Source organism: Clupea harengus, chromosome 15 (genome assembly GCF_900700415.2).
Source record: "Clupea harengus chromosome 15, Ch_v2.0.2, whole genome shotgun sequence".
In the NCBI taxonomy this organism is placed as follows: domain Eukaryota; kingdom Metazoa; phylum Chordata; class Actinopteri; order Clupeiformes; family Clupeidae; genus Clupea; species Clupea harengus.
In genome coordinates this window covers 11,119,434-11,142,980 of record NC_045166.1, presented here as the reverse complement: position 1 = coordinate 11,142,980, position 23,547 = coordinate 11,119,434, and the positions used below count along the sequence as shown (strand labels likewise).

The 23,547-nt window shown below is 46.8% G+C and overlaps 2 protein-coding genes across 9 annotated transcripts in view; both read left to right on the top strand.

Moving 5' to 3' along the window:
* ppp1r13bb (protein phosphatase 1, regulatory subunit 13Bb) overlaps window positions 1-12,298 on the top strand; it is a 52,808-nt gene extending 40,510 nt beyond the window's left edge. For 5 of the 7 annotated variants that reach the window (XM_042709954.1, XM_042709953.1, XM_042709955.1 and 2 more), the window contains 10 exons: window positions 1-83; window positions 930-1,109; window positions 3,036-3,160; window positions 3,671-4,199; window positions 4,643-5,421; window positions 5,821-5,958; window positions 6,163-6,296; window positions 6,640-6,806; window positions 9,665-9,864; window positions 10,651-12,298. The exon at window positions 1-83 is cut by the window's left edge and continues 110 nt beyond it. In XM_042709954.1, the coding sequence (XP_042565888.1) occupies window positions 1-83; window positions 930-1,109; window positions 3,036-3,160; window positions 3,671-4,199; window positions 4,643-5,421; window positions 5,821-5,958; window positions 6,163-6,296; window positions 6,640-6,806; window positions 9,665-9,864; window positions 10,651-10,692 (2,377 nt within the window). In that variant the 3' untranslated portion in view covers window positions 10,693-12,298. The remainder of the gene's footprint in view (window positions 84-929; window positions 1,110-3,035; window positions 3,161-3,670; window positions 4,200-4,642; window positions 5,422-5,820; window positions 5,959-6,162; window positions 6,297-6,639; window positions 6,807-9,664; window positions 9,865-10,650) is intronic. The other 2 variants (XM_031581975.2, XM_031581973.2) reach the window with 1 other exon arrangement.
* A 7,999-nt stretch (window positions 12,299-20,297) lies between these two features.
* The window catches only part of daam1b (dishevelled associated activator of morphogenesis 1b), an 82,533-nt gene continuing 79,283 nt past the window's right edge, over window positions 20,298-23,547 (top strand). For both annotated transcript variants that reach the window (XM_031581869.2, XM_031581867.2), the window contains exon 1: window positions 20,298-20,445. The gene's annotated coding sequence lies outside the window, so the exon portion shown is untranslated. The remainder of the gene's footprint in view (window positions 20,446-23,547) is intronic.

Genomic DNA, 23,547 nt, shown 5'->3' with positions numbered 1-23,547 from the left:
GGGATACATGGTACCGCCAGACCCCCTCAAACCACAGTCTCTGGGCGTCAACTCCCCAGCCAACCACCCCCGCACCAAATCAGGTCAGCCTGCTGGCCCCCGGCACTCGCCCATGTGTGGTCTTGGGTTTTAAACATGGTTTGGGATAGATTCTGTAATTCCTCAGTATTTACTCCCTTATAAGTCTGTTAGTTTCTTTTGTTAGTTTATTATCCCTGAATTATCCTCCTCCTCCTGTCAATTCAGTATTTGTGTTGGAAAAGTTTCATGTGGTCTGTATATCTAAAGATGTAGTTGAGGGCACATGACTGTGGAGATTGGCTGTGGAATATTGCTGTCGTGACCAGTAGGGGGAGACATTGAGCTCCATCTCCTCATGTACCCTTAAGGACATTAAGGCCAAGACTGCTTACAGGACGTGAAGTAAATTTCCCCCACACTGAAGGGGTTTGTCAGCCTCGGCGTGATTCATTGTTCTTCTGCTGACTCTTCTCAAAGCAAGCATCGTTGAGGGGAAATTGGCTAATTCAATCAAGTCCAAATTCTGTGCATGTCTGAGAGTCATGTGCTCGGATGTGAAAGAGTTCAAGGTTTGCATGGTGCTGTTGTATCCTGTACTTGACCCATTCTTGTAGTCTGTTTGTAGTGGTTTTATGACACTTTGATTTTCTTTCTTTTTTCCCCCTCTCTAACCACCTATGTGAACTCTTTCTTGTGGTGTGTCTCGTGTGCTGTTGTTTTTTTTCTTTCCCTCACTTTTTCTCAATCCTCTCTTTCTTTCCCTTTTCTCCTTGCCCCTCCCTCCCCTTTCTCTGTGTTATCCTCCTCTCTGTCCCTCTCTCTCCCTGTCTGTGCTGTGGTCTTGTAACCTTTTTGGGTGTCCTTGTATGCGTGTCTCTTTGGGTTGGCGGGGTTGGGGTTTTGGTTAGACGGTGTGAGAAAGCCGCCTGGCCCCTGGAAGGTGTCTGATTTAGACATCATAGTGGACCCGGTCCAGCCGACCCCTCCAGAGCCCCGGCCTGGGGGCCCCGGGGCCCCTTCCTCCTCCTTCTCCTCTTCCTCCTCTTCCTCTTCCTCCTCCTGCATGGCGGGGCCGGACGGAGCCTCTCGTGAGTCAGAAGGTTGTTCAGGCGGAGAGATCACCCCCCCCCTCTGAACCTTATCCAGTGTAGGGCACAGGATCCAAGCAGTGCAACACAGAGTAGACATTTCTAAGATTTGAGACGCTCCGAGCACATGCATTGCAATCAACGTATCGGGAGCAATTTGAATTGGGTGTTTTGGTGAGGACATTCAGAGATCCACAGTGAGATTCAAAGACCAGTAATCATATCTATTATTCTTCCTCTCTGCTTTCGTATATCTCTCCCTCCCTCTCTCTGTTGCTCAAATGAGAGCCTACTGGCACACATAACACAAAGCCCCGTTTAGCCTATGGGTTGTAAACCTGCTCAGTTTACAATTATTTGGCTGTAGGTGATATGTGTCGCTGTGGAAAGCAGCGGCCATCTTGTCCGTGGTGAGGCAGCCAGCCGGAGTCAGCTTCCGGAACATTCCCTGATGGTTATTATTGTAATCCCCCCCCCCAGACCAGGAGGTCAGAGGAAGGGCAGAGATTTCCACTCCGATAGGACAAAAACACACGGGGCCTCTGTGTAGAGATGTGGCCAGCGGAGAGGAACTTTTCCATTTTCAGACAGAAAGGGACAGGAGAGTGGAAACCGCTCATAGGGAGACACCACTCAGTGCAGTGCCATTCGTGATGACAGACGTTTTGGCTCTAGATGCCAGTGCAGGTTTAAACAGTTACGTATCTCACACTGCTGATCCTGGGTTTCACATGTATGGGGATGTGTGTTGATGCGTCGGGCTGAATGAGTGTGTGTGTGGAGCATAGATTTTTAAATTATTATTATTTTTAATTTTTTTTTGTGTATGTGGACCATCGATTTTTATTTTTTTATTTATTTATTTGTATGTGTGTGTGTGTGTGTGTGTGTGTGTGTGTGTGTGTGTTCACCTATAGTCTGAGGAACTATACTCTGATAAGGTTCACTGGGCCCTCTCGACCTCTTCGTCTCTGATCGCGCATCAGTCAAATTTACCTCCTCACACAAACGTAAATTTGAGGCCATATCCCATCAGATCATGTATTTCTCCCATAACATAGCAATAAGAAGCTAACATCAATCAGTCAACAGCCTCATTAGAGAAAATACTAGTTCATTAACACATGTAACACAGATCACTGATATCACCGTGGCAATAGCAAACAGTCCAGAGATGAGACCATAGGTGTACGTGCTGATTAAATGTTACAGTGCTTATTTCTGTTGCGGTTTGGGCCGCTTAGGATCTTGGTCCATTGACAAAGGTTTACAATCACATGTCCAGCTGTCGTCTTTGCATTTTTTGCAGTTAATTACATGATGGTGGGGGAATCTTATCGAAAAGTGTCTTTAAATTGGACTGAAACGGAATTGAAATTGGATGCGGTCAAACCAGCAGGAGCTCGAGACTGAAGAGTAGTCATGTGACTCCGGCAGAGATGCCTTTTTATAAGGTCGTTAAAAAGGTTCATTGGGTGATTTTCGATTTTCGCTCTTTGCAAGTGCAGATAATTCAATCACAGCGTGTGTGTAAAAGGGCTCTAAGCACACCGGCTGGCTTCTCTCTCATATCATAGATTTATGTCTTAACAGCAGTATTAAACATCCCCTTAGGGTAGGAATGCATTCAGATATGTATTGATCTGTTTGTCTGAATTTACAGCAACAATATTGACTGAGCCTCATCTCATCTCAGGACTTGTAAATCCTAGACACAGATTGGTCCTAACCCTAGCCCTCGGTGCTCTGCCCTGAAGAACGTAGTTAACTAATGCACACTGTAGGGATTTGTTGGACTAAGACATACTGGACACTGTAGAGTAGTCTAGTTTCTCATTTCATCATCAGCACTTTCTTAATTGTCTCTGCTCCTAATGCCTTTCCCAGAATGCTTCTCTCACTGTTGCCCTCTGTTCCTCTCCGCAGCTAATGATGCCGGGTGGCCCACCATTGGCAAAGGCAACGCCTCCCTCAAGCCCCCCGACTGGAAGGAGTCTAGAGGGGATGTACCTGGCAAGACCCCCTCCCCCACCAGCACTCCTGCTGACAAGGTAGTGGTCCCTCTCTCTCTCTCTCTCTCACTCTCACTCTCACCCTATCTCTCTCTCTCTCACTCTCACCCTATCTCTCTCACTCTTTCTCTCTTACTCTCACCCTCTTTCTCTTTCTCTCTCACCCTCTCTCTCTCTCGCTCTCTCGCTTTCTCTCTCTCGCTCTCTCTCTCTTACTCTCACCCTCTCTCTCTCTCTCTCTCTTACTCTCACCCTATCTCTCACTCTTTCTCTCTTACTCTCACCCTCTTTCTCTTTCTCTCTCACCCTCTCTCTCTTTCTCTTTCTCTCTCTCTCTCTCTCTCTTTCTCTCACTTCTATTCTGCGTTCTCCACCGCCCTTTCTGTGCACTTCTCTCTTTCACTTGCATTTACCTTCTACTAAATCTCCTCTCTTGATCTCTGCTGATATATTGCAGCAACTGTACAGAAGCATATGTACGTATTTCTGTGACAATGGCCCTGTGTGTGTGTGTGTGTGTGTGTGTGCGTGCGTGTTCATCCTTCACAGTCTCAGGACGGCAGTAAACCCGCTCCCCCCATCTCCAAGCCCCAGCCCCCTCCATACGGCGCCCACACCAGCAGTCACCCCAGCAGTCACCCCATCATCACCGGCGGCAGCGCAGGCGTCCTCTCCTCCTCCAACTCCGGCTCCACCAGCTCCCTGGAGCTCCGCAAGGACGTCATCCCTACCCGACCGGGCCCCAGCGCCTCTCCCGCCGCCTCCGGCCCGCCTGGCGGCCCGCCCCCGCTCCCCGCTTGGCCACGCACGGGCCCCACGCAGGGCTCGTCTTCTCAGCAGATCCAGCAGCGCATCTCGGTGCCGCCCAGCCCCACCTTCCAGCCCAGCTCGCCCCTCTTCCCGCCCGGAGACCGGCCCGACCCCCTGCTGGCCGCGGCGGTGCGCCCCTTCATCCCGGACAAGGGCTCGAGACCCCAGTCGCCCCGTAAAGGACCGGCCACCATGAACTCCAGCTCCATCTACCACATGTACCTGCAGCAGGCTGGCCCCAAGTACAGCAAGCCCGCAGTCAAAGCAGGTAACCAGCAGAGGGAGCCCTTCAGCCATCCTGTACTGTCATGATACTGACATCAACCAGGAAGGGGTTTATGGGTGTTGTAGCAGTATGAACTAAAAACAACATAATGGAACGTTCAGTCTACTGATTGATCATGGATTGATCCTAGTATGTTAAGACACATAATGTTGGAAAAATTTGGATAATGTGTAATATTTCATTGAATTTCTAATATTACATTTTTTGTTTACGTTACTGTGTGCTACACTAAACACAAGGTACAGATGTTTGCAGAAGAACTCTATACATGAGTTTACATCTTTATGTATCTGTATGCATAAATGTAATCTGTATTGTATAATTTTTGTATGCATGTTATGGGGTTGTGCTGTTGCTGCTTCACCAACGGTAACTGTTTATCATCTCTGTGCCAACTCTGCCTCCTCTTCCTCTCCCCTCTCCAGTCTACGGGAAGCCTGTTCTGCACCCCAGCTCCACTCCTCCCTCCCCTCTCCCCTTCATCCAGACCATGGGCCACTTCCCCGGCCTCCTGGGTGGCCCCGGTGAAGACATGCCCGACGGCGACGCCGAGCTCCCTCCCCTGATGGGGCCCGGCGAGCCCTCTGGGCCCCTGCCCATCGTGGACCACATCCCTCGGCCCCTGAGCCCCACCAAGCTGACGCCTATGGTGCACTCGCCGCTGCGTTACCAGAGCGACGTGGAGCTGGAGGCGCTGCGCAAGAAGCTGGCCAACGCGCCACGGCCCCTCAAGAAGCGTAGCTCCATCACGGAGCCCGAGGGCCCCAGCGGCCCCAACATCCAGAAGCTGCTCTACCAGCGCTTCAACACACTGGCTGGGGGCATGGAGGGGGTGATCCCAGCTCCAGCGGGCACGCCGTTCTACCAGCCCGCCGCTGTCACCGCGGCAACAGGCCAGGGCGATGCAGACAATGGGAACGCTCCCTCAGAGGCGCCCGCGGGCACTGTGGTCGCTGTTGCCACTGTCGCCGCGGGGACGGTGGCTGAGACGACGACGCTGCCGCATGGAGATGCAAACGACAACCAGCCTGCGGTGGTGAGGCCTGCGAACGAGCTCCAGGTGCTGCCCGCTCCGGCAGTGGCAGAAGACGACAACACCAACAACAACACCCAGGCGCCCACGCCCGCCGTCACCACCCTGCCGAGCCCCGTAGTGGAGGCCCCCTCACCTGAGGAGTCGACCACTTCCCCCTCTGCATCCACGGTCAGTGTCTGTCCAGGAGTGTGCCTGACCACACACACACACTCCTTACTATTCTCACAGACCGAGTCACAGTTCTAACTGCCGCATTATCAGGCACAAATACACACACCGCTTCCCTCATTCACGTAACATACTCCAACATACTTTTTATTCACCTTGAACATCCCTTGAACATTCTCAGGCTCCATGAGAATGTTCCATGTATCTGCGTTAGACCCCAAATAATCAGATAGATTAGTTCTCCACGACTGACAATCATTGCAAAGGTCAAAGGTGAAGTGTACAGCATTAGCAGTGTTGTGGATCTTTCACACCACCTTAAACACCAGCAAGCTTTCTTCTGCCATTTCTCCGTGTGATTGATCACCGTGTTAACGTCACTCCGTTCTTTCCTCACAGGAGAAGCGCAGTAACCTGAGGAAGCCCGACTCTGAGAGGGCGGGCTCCGGCCAACGTGTCAAGTTCCACCCCCTCGCCCTGCTGCTGGACGCCTCGCTGGAGGGAGAGTTTGACCTGGTGCAGAGAATCATTTACGAGGTGCTCGCTCACTCAACTATTCCTGAACTAAACTATTCCTGAACGAAACTGTTCTTGAACTAAACTATTCCTGTCTGCTCAAACTGTTGTAACTGAGATAAGTACTCAGACTGTCTGCAGAGAGTAGATGGATTTCTAAGACCTCATTTCTTCTCCAAAAGTCCGTTATCTTGAGTGTGTTCTCCTCGGTTCTTTAACTCCAAGGTGGAGAACCCCAGCAAGCCTAACGATGAGGGAATCACACCTCTACACAACTCTGTGTGTGCTGGACACCACCACATTGTCAAGTTTCTGCTGGACTTTGGCGTCAATGTCAACGCAGCCGACAGCGATGGCTGGTGAGTGATGGCTGCATTCCTCCAGCATGTTCTTTTTTTGTCTCCGTTAGGTTGATGTGAGCGTTTGCTTAAGGTTTATGTCTTAAAGCTAAATCATAGTTCAAAAGTTCATAGTTTTTAAATGTCTTGTCCAGTGACTTGTGTTTACTTTTAACTTACTGGCACGATGCTTTACTAAATGGTGTTTATACGTGTGTGTGTGTGTGTGTGTGTGTGTGTCTGTGCGGGTGTGTGTGTTTGTGTGTGTGTGTGTGTGTGTGTGTGTGTGTGTGTGTGTGTGTGTGTGTGTGTGTGCGCGTTTGTGTGTGTGTCTGTGTGTGTGTGTGTCGTGTCATGCGACCAGGACGCCGCTGCACTGTGCGGCTTCGTGTAACAGCGTCCACCTCTGCAAGCTGCTGGTGGAGTCGGGAGCCGCCATCTTCGCCACCACCATCAGCGACGTGGAGACGGCCGCAGACAAGTGTGAGGAGATGGAGGAGGGCTTCATCCAGTGCTCACAGTTCCTCTACGGTCAGTGTGTGTGTGTGTGTGTGTGAGGAGGGCTTCATCCAGTGCTCACAGTTCCTCTACCGTCAGTGTGTGTGTGTGTGTGTGTGTGTGTGTGTGTGTGTGAGGAGGGCTTCATCCAGTGCTCACAGTTCCTCTACCGTCAGTGTGTGTGTGTGTGTGTGTGTGTGTGAGGAGATGGAGGAGGGCTTCATCCAGTGCTCACAGTTCCTCTACGGTCTGTGTGTGTGTGTGTGTGTGTGTGTGTGTGTGTGTGTGTGTGTGTGTGTGTGTGTGTGTGTGTGTGTGTGTGTGTGAGGAGATGGAGGAGGGCTTCATCCAGTGCTCACAGTTCCTCTACGGTCAGTGTGTGTGTGTGTGTGTGAGGAGGGCTTCATCCAGTGCTCACAGTTCCTCTACCGTCAGTGTGTGTGAGGAGATGGAGGAGGGCTTCATCCAGTGATCACAGTTCCTCTACGGTCAGTGTGTGTGTGTGTGTGTGTGTGTGAGAGGAGATGGAGGAGGGCTTCATCCAGTGCTCACAGTTCCTCTACGGTCAGTGTGTGTGTGTGTGAGGAGGGCTTCATCCAGTGCTCACAGTTCCTCTACGGTCAGTGTGTGTGTGTGTGTGTGTGTGTGTGTGAGGAGGGCTACATCCAGTGCTCGCAGTTCCTCTATGGCAGTGGTTCCCAAACTTTTTACAGTCCCGTACCCCTTCAGACATTTAATATCCAGCTGCGTTACCCCCCCCCCCCCCCGTTGAAAAAAAAAAAAAAGGTTTCCTTTTCACCTTTTACTTTAATTCCGTTTTAATCCGTTTCGGCTCATTTTGTTCATCCAGAGGTAGATTGATGGCTTAAAATGAGTGAATAATATGTGCCACAAGTGACACAAACCTTCTAAGGTTGTTGTTTGCCAGCCATCAACAGAACAGAAGACTAAAAAAAACATTATTTGCAGGCGATTGGGAAGATGAGCGAATTCATTTGACAGGCTACGGAGATCTGTGTTGAATAGGGGGGCGTTGCGACCGTTGTTGTGTTTATAAGAAAGAAATACAGTCTTGCAGGACAAAATACAGGGGAATTTGGGCGATTTTAAAGCACAAAATGATGTTTCCGTCTGAAAGTTGCAATTCTGTTTCAAACGGTACATTCTGCGAATTCCGTCCGTTTTCTGTTATCGCGGAAATTTTCTCCCCGCGTACCCCCTGAACCACTGGTACGCGTACCCCAGTTTGGGAACCGATGCTCTATGGCAGGGGTACTCAATAGGCGGACCGCGGTCCGGATCCGGACCCAGACGCAATCAAATTTGGACCGAAGCCTAAATCAAAATTCTAATTTAATCATGATCAAGCGAGGTTTCATTGGTGCGTGATTTCGCGCTATATATTTTTTTCCTACTCGATGTGGTTTCTATCTTCCGTGTCCAATCCAGAGGTCCAATCAGGAGCTGTAATATAACAACATCACTATGACAACTCACTCACTTACTCAATGTTGGCCGCGAGCTCTGTGGGTCACGCAGGTTGTGTGTGTCAATGGCAACAATGCCGGCAGATAGATATGTGAACGGTATTTTTTTTCTCAGCGAACGAAAATCATGGCGTGCTTTAAACCCGACAAAAAGAGAAAAGTTGATTCCAAAAATCGCGAATTTAAGACAGACTGGACTGACAAGTATGCATTTGTGCTGCCTGTGGGGAGCACAAAACCGATGTGTTTAATCTGTAACGAGACGGTTGCCCTTGTCAAAAGTGGTAACGTGAAACGTCACTATGAAACAAAGCATGCACACTTCGCACAAAAATACCCCCAGAACTCTGAGGTAAGGGGCAGAAAAATAAACCATCTGCAATCATACCAAGCAACATGCAGTGTAATAGTTAGATCAGCCACACAACAAGAGCGTGCATACCTCAACATATATCAGAATCAGAATCAGAATCATGTTTATTGGCCAAGTACATGGGTTTTCTGGGTTTAGTTGCTCTCAATGTACTTAAACTGAAAAAATGCAGTATAACACAACAGTTTAGGATAGAGATACTGTTGTGAGTCTGCCTTTTCAACCATGAATATGGTGAAAAACAAATACAGGAGCACACCCAATGAACACTTACATCAGTGCCTCCGCCTGGCCATCACACCTTTTATGCCCAAGTTTAAACCACAAAAAAGTGTCACCTTTCACACAAATAAGGCCAGACCACATAACCGTTTGTGCATACGGTAGTTTGAACGTTTTTGTTGGAGTTATGTTTTTGGATTTTGACCGTCACTGTTCCGGACCCTGGACTGAATGGAAATTTGGCGAGTGGACCTTTTGGGTTTCTAATTGAGTACCCCTGCTCTATGGTATGCCAGTCTCACTGCTTGTTTGTTTTCTTCAGTTGCATCCATGGTTTTAGATAAGGCCACCTTCTACCCTTTTCTGTTTTGTCACAAGATCTCCTGTAAGATGGAGAAGATGGTTTTGTTGATGTCTTGCTTGCTTGTGGTATTCTACGCATACTCTGTCTCTGTAACTGATTAAGAAGAAGTGATTAAGTTGCAGTTTGAGCTTCACACTCCATGGATGTTTTTCAAAACACCTACTTGGCTTCCAACGAGAGCATATAACATTTACGATATCCGTTTTTTTCTGCTTGTGGCATAGCTTCACAGTCTGTGTGTAGAATTCTTAGTCAAGCATTTGTCTTTGTGTCAAATGTGTCTCGAATCTCAAAGTGTGTGTGTGTGTGTGTGTGTGTGTGTGTGTGTGTGTGTGTGTGTGTGTGTGTGTGTGTGTGTGTGTGTGTGTGTGTGTGTGTGTGTGTGTGTGTGTGTGTGTGTGTGTGTGTGTGTGTGTGTGTGTGTGTGTGTGTGTCCCATCTACAGGCGTGCAGGAGAAGCTGGGCGTGATGAACAAGGGCACGGTGTACGCGCTGTGGGAGTACGAGGCCCAGGACGCTGACGAGCTCTCCTTCCACGAGGGCGACCCCATCACCATCCTGCGGCGCAAGGACGACAGCGAGACCGACTGGTGGTGGGGACGCCTCAACGACAAAGAGGGCTACGTGCCCCGCAACCTGATCGGGGTGAGAACGCAAATCTACCACTAAGGGGCGGTTACAGGTGGTGGACAATGGTGGTTTCAGATGCATGTGAATGTATCTGTATAGCTAAAGACATGGGCCACCTCTGCAGTAGCTGGGAGTCCATCCAGCTCATTTGTATATCCTAAATGCAGCGGAAAGCCAGCTACTGAAAAGTGTCCGTTTACCCCTCTTCCAAGCACACCTGACTGGCTTCAGTGTAGTTATAAAGTCAAAGTCAAAGTCGTTTTATTGTTGTCACACAGCACGACACACAACAACACACACGTGCATTGGGCGGCGACACAGGACACACACATACACACACACACCCATGCCGGTGAAATTTGTCCTCTGCCTTTAACCCATCCAAGCTGTCCTTCCTCAAGGACAGCCAGGAGCAGTGGGCACCTTTATGGCGCCCGGGGACCAAGCCAAGTGCTCATGTCCAGTCTTGGTCAGGGACGGACAGGGGAGCGATCTGTTCTGTACTGCTCTCAGTCGGGTGTGTTCAGTTAATCCTCGGGTATCCAGAGCAGGGATAGAGGGGAGATGTGCAGAGCAGGTTGGGCAGAGTAGCAGTATAGGAAAGGCCTTAGAAGTTCTTTCTTTCTCTTTGCTAGTTTTAGTTCAATTCACAAATCCACTAATGGTTTCTGTGTCTTATGTGTCTCTGTGTCTGTGTATGGGTTATGTATTTGCTAGTGTACTTAGTCTGAATAGTACCCTGTGAGCACAATATTTACATTCTCATTATTTTCTTGTCTCTCTCCTCTCCTCCTTTCGCAGTTGTATCCCAGAATAAAGCCACGTCAGCGCTCCCTGGCGTAGCGCCGCCCGACCCCCCACCCCACCCTCCCTCTGGACTCCTGCGTCTGTTCCCAGGCGATGAACTGGATTTTTGGGTATTAGGCTCGGCCCTGGATGAGACAAGCTGCTGGCCCACCCTGAGAACCCCCTGCCCTACCCCACCCTTGCCTCAGCCACACAGGGGGGGCCCCAAGCTGCTACCGCCCAGAGTCACCCAGCGGGGAAGACTATCAACAACACTCCATGTGATCATCTCACTCCACCTCACACACACACACACATAGATACATACTACAGGCAAATCAAGCAAGCTAAGAATAAGTTCACCTCTCGTGTTCGCCCCCCACCGCATCTCCACCAGGCCCTGCTAGTCCTGTCAACCCACCCAGCCACAGACTTTATATTTCACCTTTCATGTTGCGTGTCGAAAGGCAAAGACTAAAACAAAAACGCACGCTTCTCGGAGTGAATCGAAGTGAGGCAAAACTGAAGATTTAGTTTTTTTGTTTGTTTGTTTTTCATTATCTCCTCCTCTCTCTGTCACACACTGGTGAGGCACTTTGATTCCAGTGCAGAGCGCATGTGTTGGCGTTCAGTGCTGTGTGATGCTTTCTTCGTTTTTTTATCATTTTATGTGTTTAGGAGTTTGTTTGAGCTAGTTTGTGCATCGACTCAGTTTTTATTCGCTCACCAAAATAAGTTAATGAGACCAAGTGAGATGCATTTTGAGTGCTGTGTTTTCAGAAGAGTGGGTCTCTGAAAGACGACCGTGACAGACGACCGTGCGTGCATGTGTGGTAGCTAACTTGGAGTGTGTGTGTGTTGAAAAAGCATTAAAGCTATGTTGTGTTTGGAGAAAGGGACAGAAAAAGCCTGCAAAGCTTCATGGGAAGTGTTTACTTGGACAAAATGATTGATGAGATGAGTGTTTTGGGTGTGTGTGTGAATTGTGTGTGGCTTTTCAGTTTTTCTTAACAGGTTTCTTATCAGTTTTAAATGTGTAACGTATGTGTGTGGTGTCTGCATACCACATGAAAGATGTGTCCTTTTGGAACACTGACAGAAGGACTCGTTTTGTGTAAAAAGCTTGAGAGTCAGGGATTCTGTCAACACCTACAGTATTTTGACTGCAAGCAGGGAGTGTACGGTCTAGTGTACACTCAGCCCCATTATAATAGTTAGCCTTCAGAGGACACTGCGTGCGTGTGGAAGTGTGATAGTGTGTGTGTGTGTGTGGTTGAACTAATGGAGCACTTGAGGATCAAATGCCACTGGAAGCTTTTCTATACAAACTGACTTGAAGGTTCACCCTTCATGTTGTATTTACATGCTTTATTTTACTTTTTTTTTTTAAATGTTGCATTACATTACATTACACCCCCCACCCCTCCACACTCGTTTCAAGTCTTGTGACATGAGATTTGTACCCTGCCTGTCTGGCAGCAAAGAGCTTTACTGTGGAGTTCTCCTGTAGATACTGTGATAAAGTTTTGACAGGCAACTTGTTTTTGACATTTTTTTTCTGCTGTAACTTTACTGCCCTGTGGGGTTCTGGTTGGCATAAGAATACAGTACCTCACACAACCTGTTATATATATGTGCACAATAAAAAACAGTTCCGGCATGACATGGAGTGATTTTTGTTTCGCTTTTTGTGCAGACTCATAGAAGGCTCAGGAAAACATGAGATAATCACTTGAAGATGCCGGTTTTAGTTCTTCCAGCAGAGGGTAGTCGCGCTCTTGTCTAGCACAGTGAAATAATACAATATGCTAATATATAAATTATTTATAGAATTAAGAGTGGGACACCCACTAAATTAGAATCTTAATTTACGATTTCGGCTGTTACAATGGACATCTAAAAAGATAAACGAAGTCAAGTTGAACGATAAAGGCCTCAAGGTAACTCATTAATGGAGCTCTGCTGAATAAACACAAAATCCCATCACGGTTCTTTATATTCAAACCAGATCTATTTTCTTGTGTTTAAAAGTGTGAAACTATCCAGTTTCTTAACTTAATTCTGATCAACTTGATCATAGAAACCTGGTTGCGGCAAATTTCCAGTGAGTTTGGGCGAGGCAGTAGCAACAAAGCTATCACCACTGGAAGACCCCTATTGGTATACTTAATGAATGCCGGCGTGCGGATACAAAAGCCGTTGGAAGGGTACCCTTTGTTTCGCTCACCATGTCAACTAGCGTGAATAGGCGCCAGACCAATAAAGTGCACAAGGGTTTCTGCGTGATGATGTGGGGAACAGATGCGCCTCCGGGCAGTACTGACTGATGGCTCTATGGAGACCGGAGAGCGCGTGCTAGTGCGACGCGTGCAGCAACCTGCACTCGAGGTAAACACGACTCCATTGTACACCATGGGCCCTGAGGGCCAACTAGCCTGCTGTTCGGCCGGTGATGGAGACAAAGCCAAAATACTCAAGCCCATTAATCAGCCGCGACCTCTTACACACAACACTGGCGAGGCTAGATATTTCCATAGACTCTCACTGTCATTAGGTGGAACGGTTGTTGAGAACAGCTGCACCACACACATCCTCAGATAGGCCTGCTTCATTTTTTGCCAAATATGCTCGGCTGTTTGCTTAGTAATAATACTTGAGTAGAATACTTTTATAAATTGGTTAAGAGAAATTAGAAATGTAACTAATATTACATCGTCAAGTCACTACCTCAGCATACGTGATTTATTTTTAAGTGTAGTCCTGTAGCTATGACGGTGTGTAAAAACCAAGGACATTTCTCTTTCCCCTTGGTCCTCCGAAACAGTTTGGCATACTTGCAAAAAAAGCTTCGCAACGCCGGACTGCATTTCAAACTGCGCTGGTGGCGATCAGTGGCTCAAATGAAATGAAAACATATGGCGAGCGAAAGCTAAACCAAGCACAATTACCCATACGGTTGACCATCATGGAGTATCATTTGACAGTGATGTCTGCTTAATTGGGGATGAGGAGACACAGATGAGCTCACAAAGAGCCCATGGGGGTTCTGTAGAAGCCTGGCATTCCCGCAATCCCTTGGGTGCGCGCGGCAGCTGTGTTGGGCAGGAACATGAGCAATATGGAATGGGAGTCGCCATCACTCCAGATGGTAACGGTCTTACATTTTATTTAAGGGGTATATCTAAATATCTAGCAATTATGCAGCTGACTGCTCCCATTAATTATTCATTGTGATAGGCTCACTCGGGGTTGTTTGGGGGGATGTGTCTTCTGCTTTGATCAGTACATCAATGCATTGCCATTACTGTGGTGTCTAGATGAAAGAATATAGGTTTATATAAAGTGCAATTACAGGGCTTTTTTTGTTTCAGTAGCAGACCTCACGAAATAAAAATGAAAACTATTATTGGTCATCTATCAGTCTTTGCTTACTCAAAGAATCATTTAGGAACAACCCATTTCACTAAATCTCCACATTGTGTTGAGCTTTGGGCCAAATCCCATTAGAGACTGTAGCCTACTCTCAAATAGGCTTTTGTGGTCATAGCCAAAAGAGGTTTACCCCCTAGAATTCAAGATGAAGATGGTTGTGTTTTAAACTTAACAGATCGCAGATTGTGCTGCCATTGGTGGCATTACATTGAAATACATCCAAAAATTAATTATATGATTAATTATTAAAAAAAATTCAATAGTTAGTGTCCAGTGAGGAGTTCCTAGGTATTTCATGACTGTAAGTGAACTTAGTCAAAACAGTAACTGCAAAACTCGCACCTGCTCAACATTGAACTGAGTAGAACTGTAATGTCTTGCTATTCTGAAATGATCTCAGGGACTCTCATTGAACTAAAGTCACAGTATCACAGCTAGACTAGCTGTATTCTAATTCCAATCTGTTGTTAGCACAAGAAACCAGAGAACCTACTTCAAATCCACTCACACAAAAAGATTACTATTTCCTGCTAGAGTATGTGTGGAAATGGGGGTGAGGGGATTGGGAGTGGTATGAGGCCCCATGTCGGAAATCTGACGGGAAACAGACCAGCACGGCACTCCCAATGGACGTGTGATAAGTCACCATGGCAGAGGAGGCTCTCTCTGCATCTTGCTTATCTATGACCACTTATGTGAGCCATTATTCAGCACCGACATGCTCTCAAATATACAACGCTGTGTGACTAAATTAGACAGATCTGAGGAGTGTACAGGCAGTTCAGCAACTATGATTTATTGCCACATTAAAAGAACAGAATTTTAAAAGTGACATCGGGCTGCTTTGCTGTTTTAAAATTAAAAATAGACCCGACTCAACTCTGATATGTCAAGAATGTGTTCTCAGAAAGTTTGTAAACTGATATGCTCAGTTGAAATGTGTTGGAAGAAAGCCAGATTTTTGGAGTGACATGAGGTTTGTCCAGAGACAATATTTTGGGGAGGAAGTCACATAGCCTTTGGTTAGCATGATATGTCCTCTGTTTCTGTTCAGCTATAGACTACACCATATTGTATACTTAAGGCATATATCCTGTTTTTGTGGTATCATGTAGGTCCATTTCTAGAGTCGCCAACGTGGACAGTTTTTTCAGATACGGTACCACAGCATTGAGGTATTTACAGGGGGAAAAAAGAAAAGCAGTAATGATAAAATCTTTGTTGGCAGAAGAGAAAATGACAGTCAGCAACCATACAATAACAATATATCAAGTTCAGTAAATATTTAATGGACCTTTTTCCTCACTTCAAATGTGCTCTGTGGTCTCTCTCTCACTCTCTCTCTCTCTCTCTCTCACTCTCTCTCTCTCTCTCACTCACTCTCTCTCTCACACACTCTCTTTCACTGTCTCTCTCTCACTGTCTCTCTCTTTCTCTCTCACTCTCTCTCTCTCCCTCTCTTCTGTGCCCAATGTTGTCTCCACTAGGTGCACTTATCTGTCCTGTTCAATATCAGTCAAAGCTCACGCTGACCACAGTCTCCCACCTGAGGGGAAGCTCGGCCATTGTCTGATGTGAAGGGGGAGGTCATTGCCTTGTCAAGAATACAACGTGTAGACAGGTGGATGATTCAGAGTCTATGGGTTACAAGCTGGTATTGTACACTGAAATTAGGTATGGCTTTGAAAAAGTGTATATCTGTGCTTATTATATATCAGGATTATACAGGAAACAAAAGCACACCATGCTAACTGTGAAATTAGTGAGATGAGGAAATGTTTTTTCTGGTGCAGAATTAACATCAGTTATAGAGACAGCATGATGAATGAGTGTGCTTGGAAATTAGTTTAGTGCTTGAGCCTCCAGCGATATAATAATAATAATAATAATGAAATATAATAAGGAAAAGATAATCTCACAGCTTTATTTGTGACCATCAGTAAGCACATGTCTACCATCCCCCAGCCCACACCCCTCCCTCATGGACATTCATGAGGAAGGTCAGACCAAGTCGCCATGTGATAATATGTAGGGGAGGAGCACCACACAAGACCTGGGAGAAGACAAAGTAGTCAGTTATCGCATCAGGGAGAAGGCCACACCACCCCCTCACCGCAAACTCCAATGCCCCCCTCTCTCAGCCACCCTGGCTCAGGACAGAGACCCAACACGGTCTCCCTTGATCACATGATCTCTGGGCTTGGACTTGCCCACCCACCAACATCTTTATCCCTGGCAGCCAGAGCCTGTATAGCATAGCCACACTGTGAAAATCGCTTCATAGTAAATTGAACCATTCTGAAACAGTTTTGCCAGTTATGCATTTCCAGGAAGGCCAGGAAGCCATTTTGAACTTGAGTTTGGTTCTCTCAGTTGCAAACACCCATGCTATGTTTTAAGCACTGCCACTAAAAAGTCCTCAGTTTTGGCACCTGTGTTTGAATTATGCATGGTTGTCAGAAACAATCCAACACATGGAGAGCCTGTGCTTTGATCTGCTAACCATGTGATGTGCTCCACAGATGCGATGACTGAAAAGAATGTGTGGTGAAGGAAGTACGCCGTGTGGTGACGTTAGGTCAAAGCAGTTTGTACACATTGTCATGTCCAAACATCACACGTGTCCTCAGGTAGACATAGATGAAATACCTGACTGGAAAAGGAATGTGGAGTGACAAGTGCAAAATTGATGGCATCTTCAAGTAAACCGTTAAACACTTCTTGACATAACTGTTTTTCATCAATGGAGTCATACTTTCCATCCTGCTTGAGAAACCCCAGTAGAATGCTCACGAAGGCAGCTTTGTTGTTGCTTTTGTTGTTGTCTCCTGCTGTACAGAGCATGCTGTACTGTGAAGGAGTGCCTTTACATATCCTGGGTACAACATGTGTCGCGTGTTGCGGCTGCCTCCAGCCAGTTGTGCGTCGTTGTTGTATCCTGCTGCTCAGGATCTATGGGTGGGCAGTTGTTGTGTTGGTTAGGTTAGGTTGTTGGGCATGAGTACTTGCATGTGACAGTAAGAGGATTGGCCACTGTGGGAAGCACAAGGAATTCAACATCTTTTCCCTTGTATAACAAAAAAAATTGTTTCTGCTGTTATGGCCGTAAGAAAGATAAATGCTTTTACTTTCTCTCTATCAGCTTCCAGTGAGAGGGAGAGCTGAAGAATCTCAAACACAATTTAAAATGATTAATGTCTGACTTTTATTAGATAAACAGTACATTGTCTGTAGTCAATGCGTGAAGGCGATTGCCAACAGTCCCATTAGGCCTTGATTACAATGAGCAGCTCAGGACATTATTTTATTCATAAAAAATACATTTCCTCATCATCGTGCTCCTTCGTGAGGTTCCTGTCTTGACTCCTGAAACTCCACAGGTAGCCCATCGTGTGTTTTGATGGTTATCTTAATACCAGATTAGCAGCGCTCCTCAGTGACCATTCCTCAGTCATCTGTTTATGCTGTGGCTTTGACGATAAGCCACCCCACTGAGCGAGGCCCTCTTGCCCCTTCTCAGGAGCACGGCGACACGCGGAGAATCGCTTAGCGGACCAGCCCTCTTGGGAAACTTTTTTTCTTCTTTTTCGGCGGGTCCCTTTAAAGTCAGGTAGGTCTCTTCTCAGTGTTGTTTATTAGATTCCACAACCGGAGGAAGAAAACACAGCTGCTGCGTGCAGCATCTGAGCACATGGATGGCTGATGGAGTAGTGAGGGGGGGGGGGGGGGGAATGCACCATTCGCCTCCTACTGCTCGACTTAACGGTTCATTGGCATTTCCCAGTTCGGGCCCATGAGCCTCGCGCTCAGGGGCCCGTCTCACCGGTTATAAGTTCCGAGCGCTTTTTTTTTTACGAAACACTTTTCAAATATTATTTTTGGTTTGGGAAAGCGTCCATACGTTCTGACATTATCTAGTGAAATCTTAGATGTTCTGTTGTAAAAACATCAATACATGTAACTTTTAACCCACCCATGATAAGAATGTCCTCTTGCATTAAGGCATCTGGGACCGTATAAACAAATTAATAGAGAAATGATATCAGTTTCTCTTTCAGTTTCCATTTTTATGCTGACAGGCCAGATATTTTGAGAGGGTCCAATTTTTTCGATGGAATGCACAGAGATACGCCGCAAAGCTTTTGTCTTCACCATAACCTTATCTGTTTGCTTGTAATGGCTGAAGAAGATTGGCTAGGATGTAGATTGTCCCAGGATTGGAACAGCAGGCGCTTCCACTGAAGCAAAGGGGAGAGCAGGCATTCCACAAATGCTGGACTTGTCACCATGACCACATGTACACTATATGAACAGCTGGCTCCTTCGAGAGTGACGAGCCTTCTCCAAGGCCTATCCGTCGCCGGACCTCTGTGCTGCTGTGGTCATAAATCCAGGCCCATCCAGCCTCTTCTCTTCACCTGGCCTGTCCGAACTAGTCTCACTCGAGACGCAAAATAGTCCCCTTAACCACTCAACAACTTATTAACAGCACAGGTCAATTCGGGCACGCACATGCTCGGGCCACACATACACGTGCACACAATGTGCTAACGCATGGCTAATGGGAGAGTCCAAATACTGAGCTGCACAAAGAAACCTTCACCGCAATGTCTTTTTTTTTTCTCACTCCCACAGACACAAATAGAAAGCACCAAGGTTATGCCATCTTATTAATGTTATTAGTAATAACATGGGCTTTGGAATGTTTTTCCAACTTGATCTTGGTGAGCTTACTCTGTCTTACGATTTCCTGACTCGCATTGTACTCCCCCCCCCCCCCCCCCTTCCAAAGCCAGATGAGGTTTTTCTGAGAGATCTGGGCAGCCAGAGCTATTGAATTCTTTCCAGGCTCTTTTGAAAAATCTTTTCTGAGGCTCAGTCAGGTCTTCGTGTTCGGTCTCTGATTCGGCGAGGAGGAGTCATCGTGTACGGAATGCTCGTTGATCCTCTGCTGTTCACTCCCCCGGATCTCTGTTTTAGGGTTTGTTTTTATTTTGAAACCATGGCGCTGCGAAAATGGGTGTTCTGGTACATGACAGTAAACTCAGTAACCTAGTCGGCCACAGATTTAACTCTTTACGTGGTGGTCAACTTGTGTGTGTAATTTCATCAAAGCACCGAATGGGATTGAAAAGGCTGTTTTGTCCTCCCAATGATATATTATGTGTGGGGAACATCTGCCAAAGAACACTGACAGCAGACAGCACATTCCAGTAGGAATGTTTACGCTCAAAATAACACTCACCAAAGGGAGCGTATTTCCATCTATGTGATATCTTTAAGGAGGAGGAGGGCTTTAGATTCCTTTGGGGGCTTTCACTCAATTACGTATCAGCAACTACATACCATCATGCAGTTTCTTTAGTCTGGGGGAAATGTCTCCATGCTTTTTTTTTTGTTTCGATTGTGAAAACTCCCAGAGTCTGCACTTCTGGCCTCTGGCAAAGACACTTTGGGTCTCTTGTCCTCCAAAGTGTCCAGCAGGCAAATTCGATATCACTGAGGCTCCGGTCCGTGCCTGCCTGGGTCCTGCTAATTCAGTCTGGGTGAGGAACAGAACAGGCCACGGGGAAAGAGAGGGAGCACTTATCGAGACTGAATAATCTCATTGCAGAAAGTCAGCAGGGTGACAGAAGACCGTAAGAGTCTCTCAGCTGTATAGAAATAGGGCATTCACCTTCTGAACCCTCACACAAGACCTACCATAATTGTACACAGGGGCTGCACAATAGCTACCGTAGTTTCAGCTGATATACACAGAAGTCATCAACAATGCTTATATTCAGTCTGTGCACTTTGGAAATGGGCAGTGTTTCTCATTTAGAACTATAAGTGACATGCTGTTTGTTAAAACTTGGTCACTAGCTTTATGAAAGGGTTCATAGACAGATTAGGTTTACAATAGGAAAAGGATCACATAATGACATTCCAAGCTGTGCTAATATTAATAGTACAGGGGAACACAATGTTTTACCACAGAGCACAAGGCAACCCTTCACAATGACAACAAACCACACGCAGGGCTATCTGTAGAATAAAAAAAAGTGTTTTTATAATGAAACCACAAGGGACAAATTCTTTTGTGCCTCTTGGGTGTCCATGTTTTGAAACCCAGCTAAACTCAGTGACATCCACGTGGAAAAACAAATTCAGTAAAAAACAGTTTGAGGGGGACTTCCCTAATGTGCAGCAGACTACAATTCCCATGAAACATCGGGATAGACATCCTTTGTCCATGCGCGAATGGCTGTGTGGCAAAACGGATGATGTCACCTGTGGCAGTCGGATTGTATACTCCGTGGAGTGGAAACCGTATTCTATTGCTTTTTCATGCGAGAAAGCGGAGTTCGAATGAGTGATGGACTAACAACGGTCAAGGTACGATTATTTACTTGCGGCTTTCAAGTTGAAGTATTTGCAAAAGATACTAAATTGACATAGCATTCGATCAGATTATAGAGAAATTTCGGCGAACTCTGCTGTAGCGAACAACTGAACAGACATCTCTGTCATTAGAAATAGTTAAATGTGAAAAAAAAAATCTGCAACTGAACAGCCCTTCACTAAACGTGTTCTACACTGCTAGGCATTTTCTAAAAAGTCTACCAAGACAGATGTGATAAATTATTTAAAGCGAGTAAGTTACCACGTTAGAATTTGTATGAGCTAAAAGTTTTCTTCGTCTGGATTGTTACATGAGTTTTCCAGTCAGCTGATAAATCCGACAAATCCGATTTGCATCAATTTGCAAGCATTATTTGCCTCCTCAAAGACGCAATACAACCAGCCGGTGCACGCATGTTTACTCAGTCAAATGGTGGTTAGTCATTTGAAACCAGAGTTGTAGCCTACGCTGCAAAGACGGCTTCTGTCACTGACTGTGAAATAACAAGGGGACGCTGATCTAGGTAACTTTGCACAGCGTAACCAGTAAAATCCAAATCCAGATTCCATGATCAGCTCTCTGTGATCGTCCCAATAACCTATGAAATGGTTTTAGAAGGGGACAGGAAGGCATGCAAGCCGTGTGTCTTGCTCGGGCCAGGGGAAAAGAGGCCACTGGCCATAACGCAGACACAACACATGTTTCATTTGCGCAGGGCAAAAAATATCTCCTCTCCCATACACTATTTAACCATACCCCCCCCATACACAGGTTTTGGTTTTGTTATGTTGTTTGTTAGGCTTTCAGTAGGAAAGTCCATAACAGAAGTTCTTTCTTTATCCTGTATTCATGCACCATCAAATACAACTTTGCCTCAGCTGTGTTCTTGGTTGCCTTGTTAAAGCATAAGTCGTCAGATATATTAAATGAGGGAGAACTTTGTCACAGGCCTTCAAACTCCATTTAAGAAAATCCATGCATTCAGTGCTGCTGAATAACTAAAGCCATTCAACCGATGGGCTCTTGTGAGATTGAAAGAGACTAGCGTGTACATCGTGACGGATATCTGACCGAAAACTCAATGATTCAGCGTACTTCCATCTACTCAATAACTACTTCACTTGAATTGTAAAATTGACAATATATAGCCCACACTTCATGCTTGACACACACACACACACACACACACACACACACACAACGCAGGAGCAGTGGTCAGAAACGTCAGTAATCTGGGCCATGTTTAAATGTCAGTTACTGGAGGGTCTCCAAGATTATGTCTTGTTTATGTCCACTTTTACTATTGCGCTTTTTCTCCTACCCAGCCATGTCAAATGGACCATATGTGAGCATCTTTTCACCACACGAGCAGCCGTAAAGTTACACACTAACGCGAGTCGTCATCCCCCCACCCCAATGTCTGCCATTCAGTGGGATTCCACGCTTGTAAATCATGTCTGTACACGCATGCATGTGGACATCTTGTGTGTGTGTGTGTGTGTGTGTGTGTGTGTGTGTGTGTGTGTGTGTGTGTGTGTGTGTGTGTCAACACCAGCGTGTAATGTGATTGTCTATGGTCAGCGTTGACTTGGGGAACACCTCAGATGTGTGCCTTGCTAGAAAGCCCAGTCCAGCCTCCCTGTCCATTGATCTGCCTTGATCCAGCGTCCAAATCTGTGAGAGTGAGAATATGCATCAGCCTCCAACCCTGAGTGCTTTAATCTTTTCTCTGACCGCATTCCTCTATCTCACGGGACATTCTGTGATGCTGAGGAGTCTCCGTCAGGCTGCATTCCATGGTTGGGGAAGCTCTCAGGCCAAGACAAGTTTGTGTGTGATTGTGTGTGTGTGTGTGTGTGTGTGTGTGTGTGTGTGTGTTTTAAGGAAGAGGAAAAGCAGGAGAAAAACACGAAGAGAATGTTAGCAGGAGAATGGTTGATGGTTGTTGTAACCAGATGTCTCTCTGTAGCTTTTTAGATATGTTGCACTGCAAGAAGTCCGATGTTAAATGGGGCCTTTGAAAGCTGTCCCTGTAGGTGGAGGTTGAAATTGAGCAAGTCGAGCTCTACTGTTGCAGGGAAAGTGGTCTAGTGGCTGTCAAGGGAGGCTGTAGGCTTTCTTTCGTTCTTTTTAAACACCATCCACCAGTTAGGGGCAGTAAACCGCACACATTTTGAGCTCTGAGAAAAGGAAAACACTGTGAATGTGTGTGTGTGAGGATGTGCACATGTGAGTGTGTTGCGTGTGTGTGTGTTGCGTGTGTGTGTGTGTGTGTGTGTGTGTGTGTGTGTGTGTGTGTGTGTGTGTGAGAGGATGTGCACGTGTGTGTGTGTGTGTGTGTGTGTGTGTGAGTGCATGTGCGTCTGTGTTGCGTGTGTGTGTGTGTGTGTGTGAGGATGTGCGTGTGTGTGTGTGTGTGTGTGAGGATGTGCACGTGTGTGTGTGAGGGCATGTGCGTCTGTGTTGCGTGTGTGTGTGTGTGTGTGTGAGGATGTGCGTGTGTGTGTGTGTGTGTGTGTGAGGATGTGCACGTGTGTGTGTGTGTGTGTGTGTGTGTGTGGTTTAGGGTTTTCCCTTTGGGGGTTCAGATGCGGCTCCTGTCCTGCGTTGACCCCCTCAGCTGGAGTGCCTTGAGACAGCAGCATGAGTGGACACTTTTTGAGGGAACACTCTGACCGTGCCTTTCAAGAACACGGCGGCCTTGTTTTTTTTTTTAACTTTTTCTCTCTCCCCCCCCCCCCCCCCCCCCACCGACCTTGGGTGCTGGCAGGTCCATAGCAAATGGGACAGTCAGCATCCCTAACTCCGTTTAAGATGAACTCTTTGCCTCTCGCTGTCTCAGACTGAGCCGATAATAATTAGATGGAGGGCCATAAGGAAGGCTTGCCAGAGGTCTGCACGTACCGCTGAGCTCAACAATGACCGCCACGCTCTCGCAGACCTCCCGGCCTTGATTGGGCATCAACATCAAGTTAGATGTGCAAGTGGGTTTCCGAATCTGCACCCTTCACCCTGACTTCACCTCACCTTCATCCACTGATTGATTGGGAACACTGAGCTGTTGAACAGAATGTGCTCTCCACTCACCGCCCCTA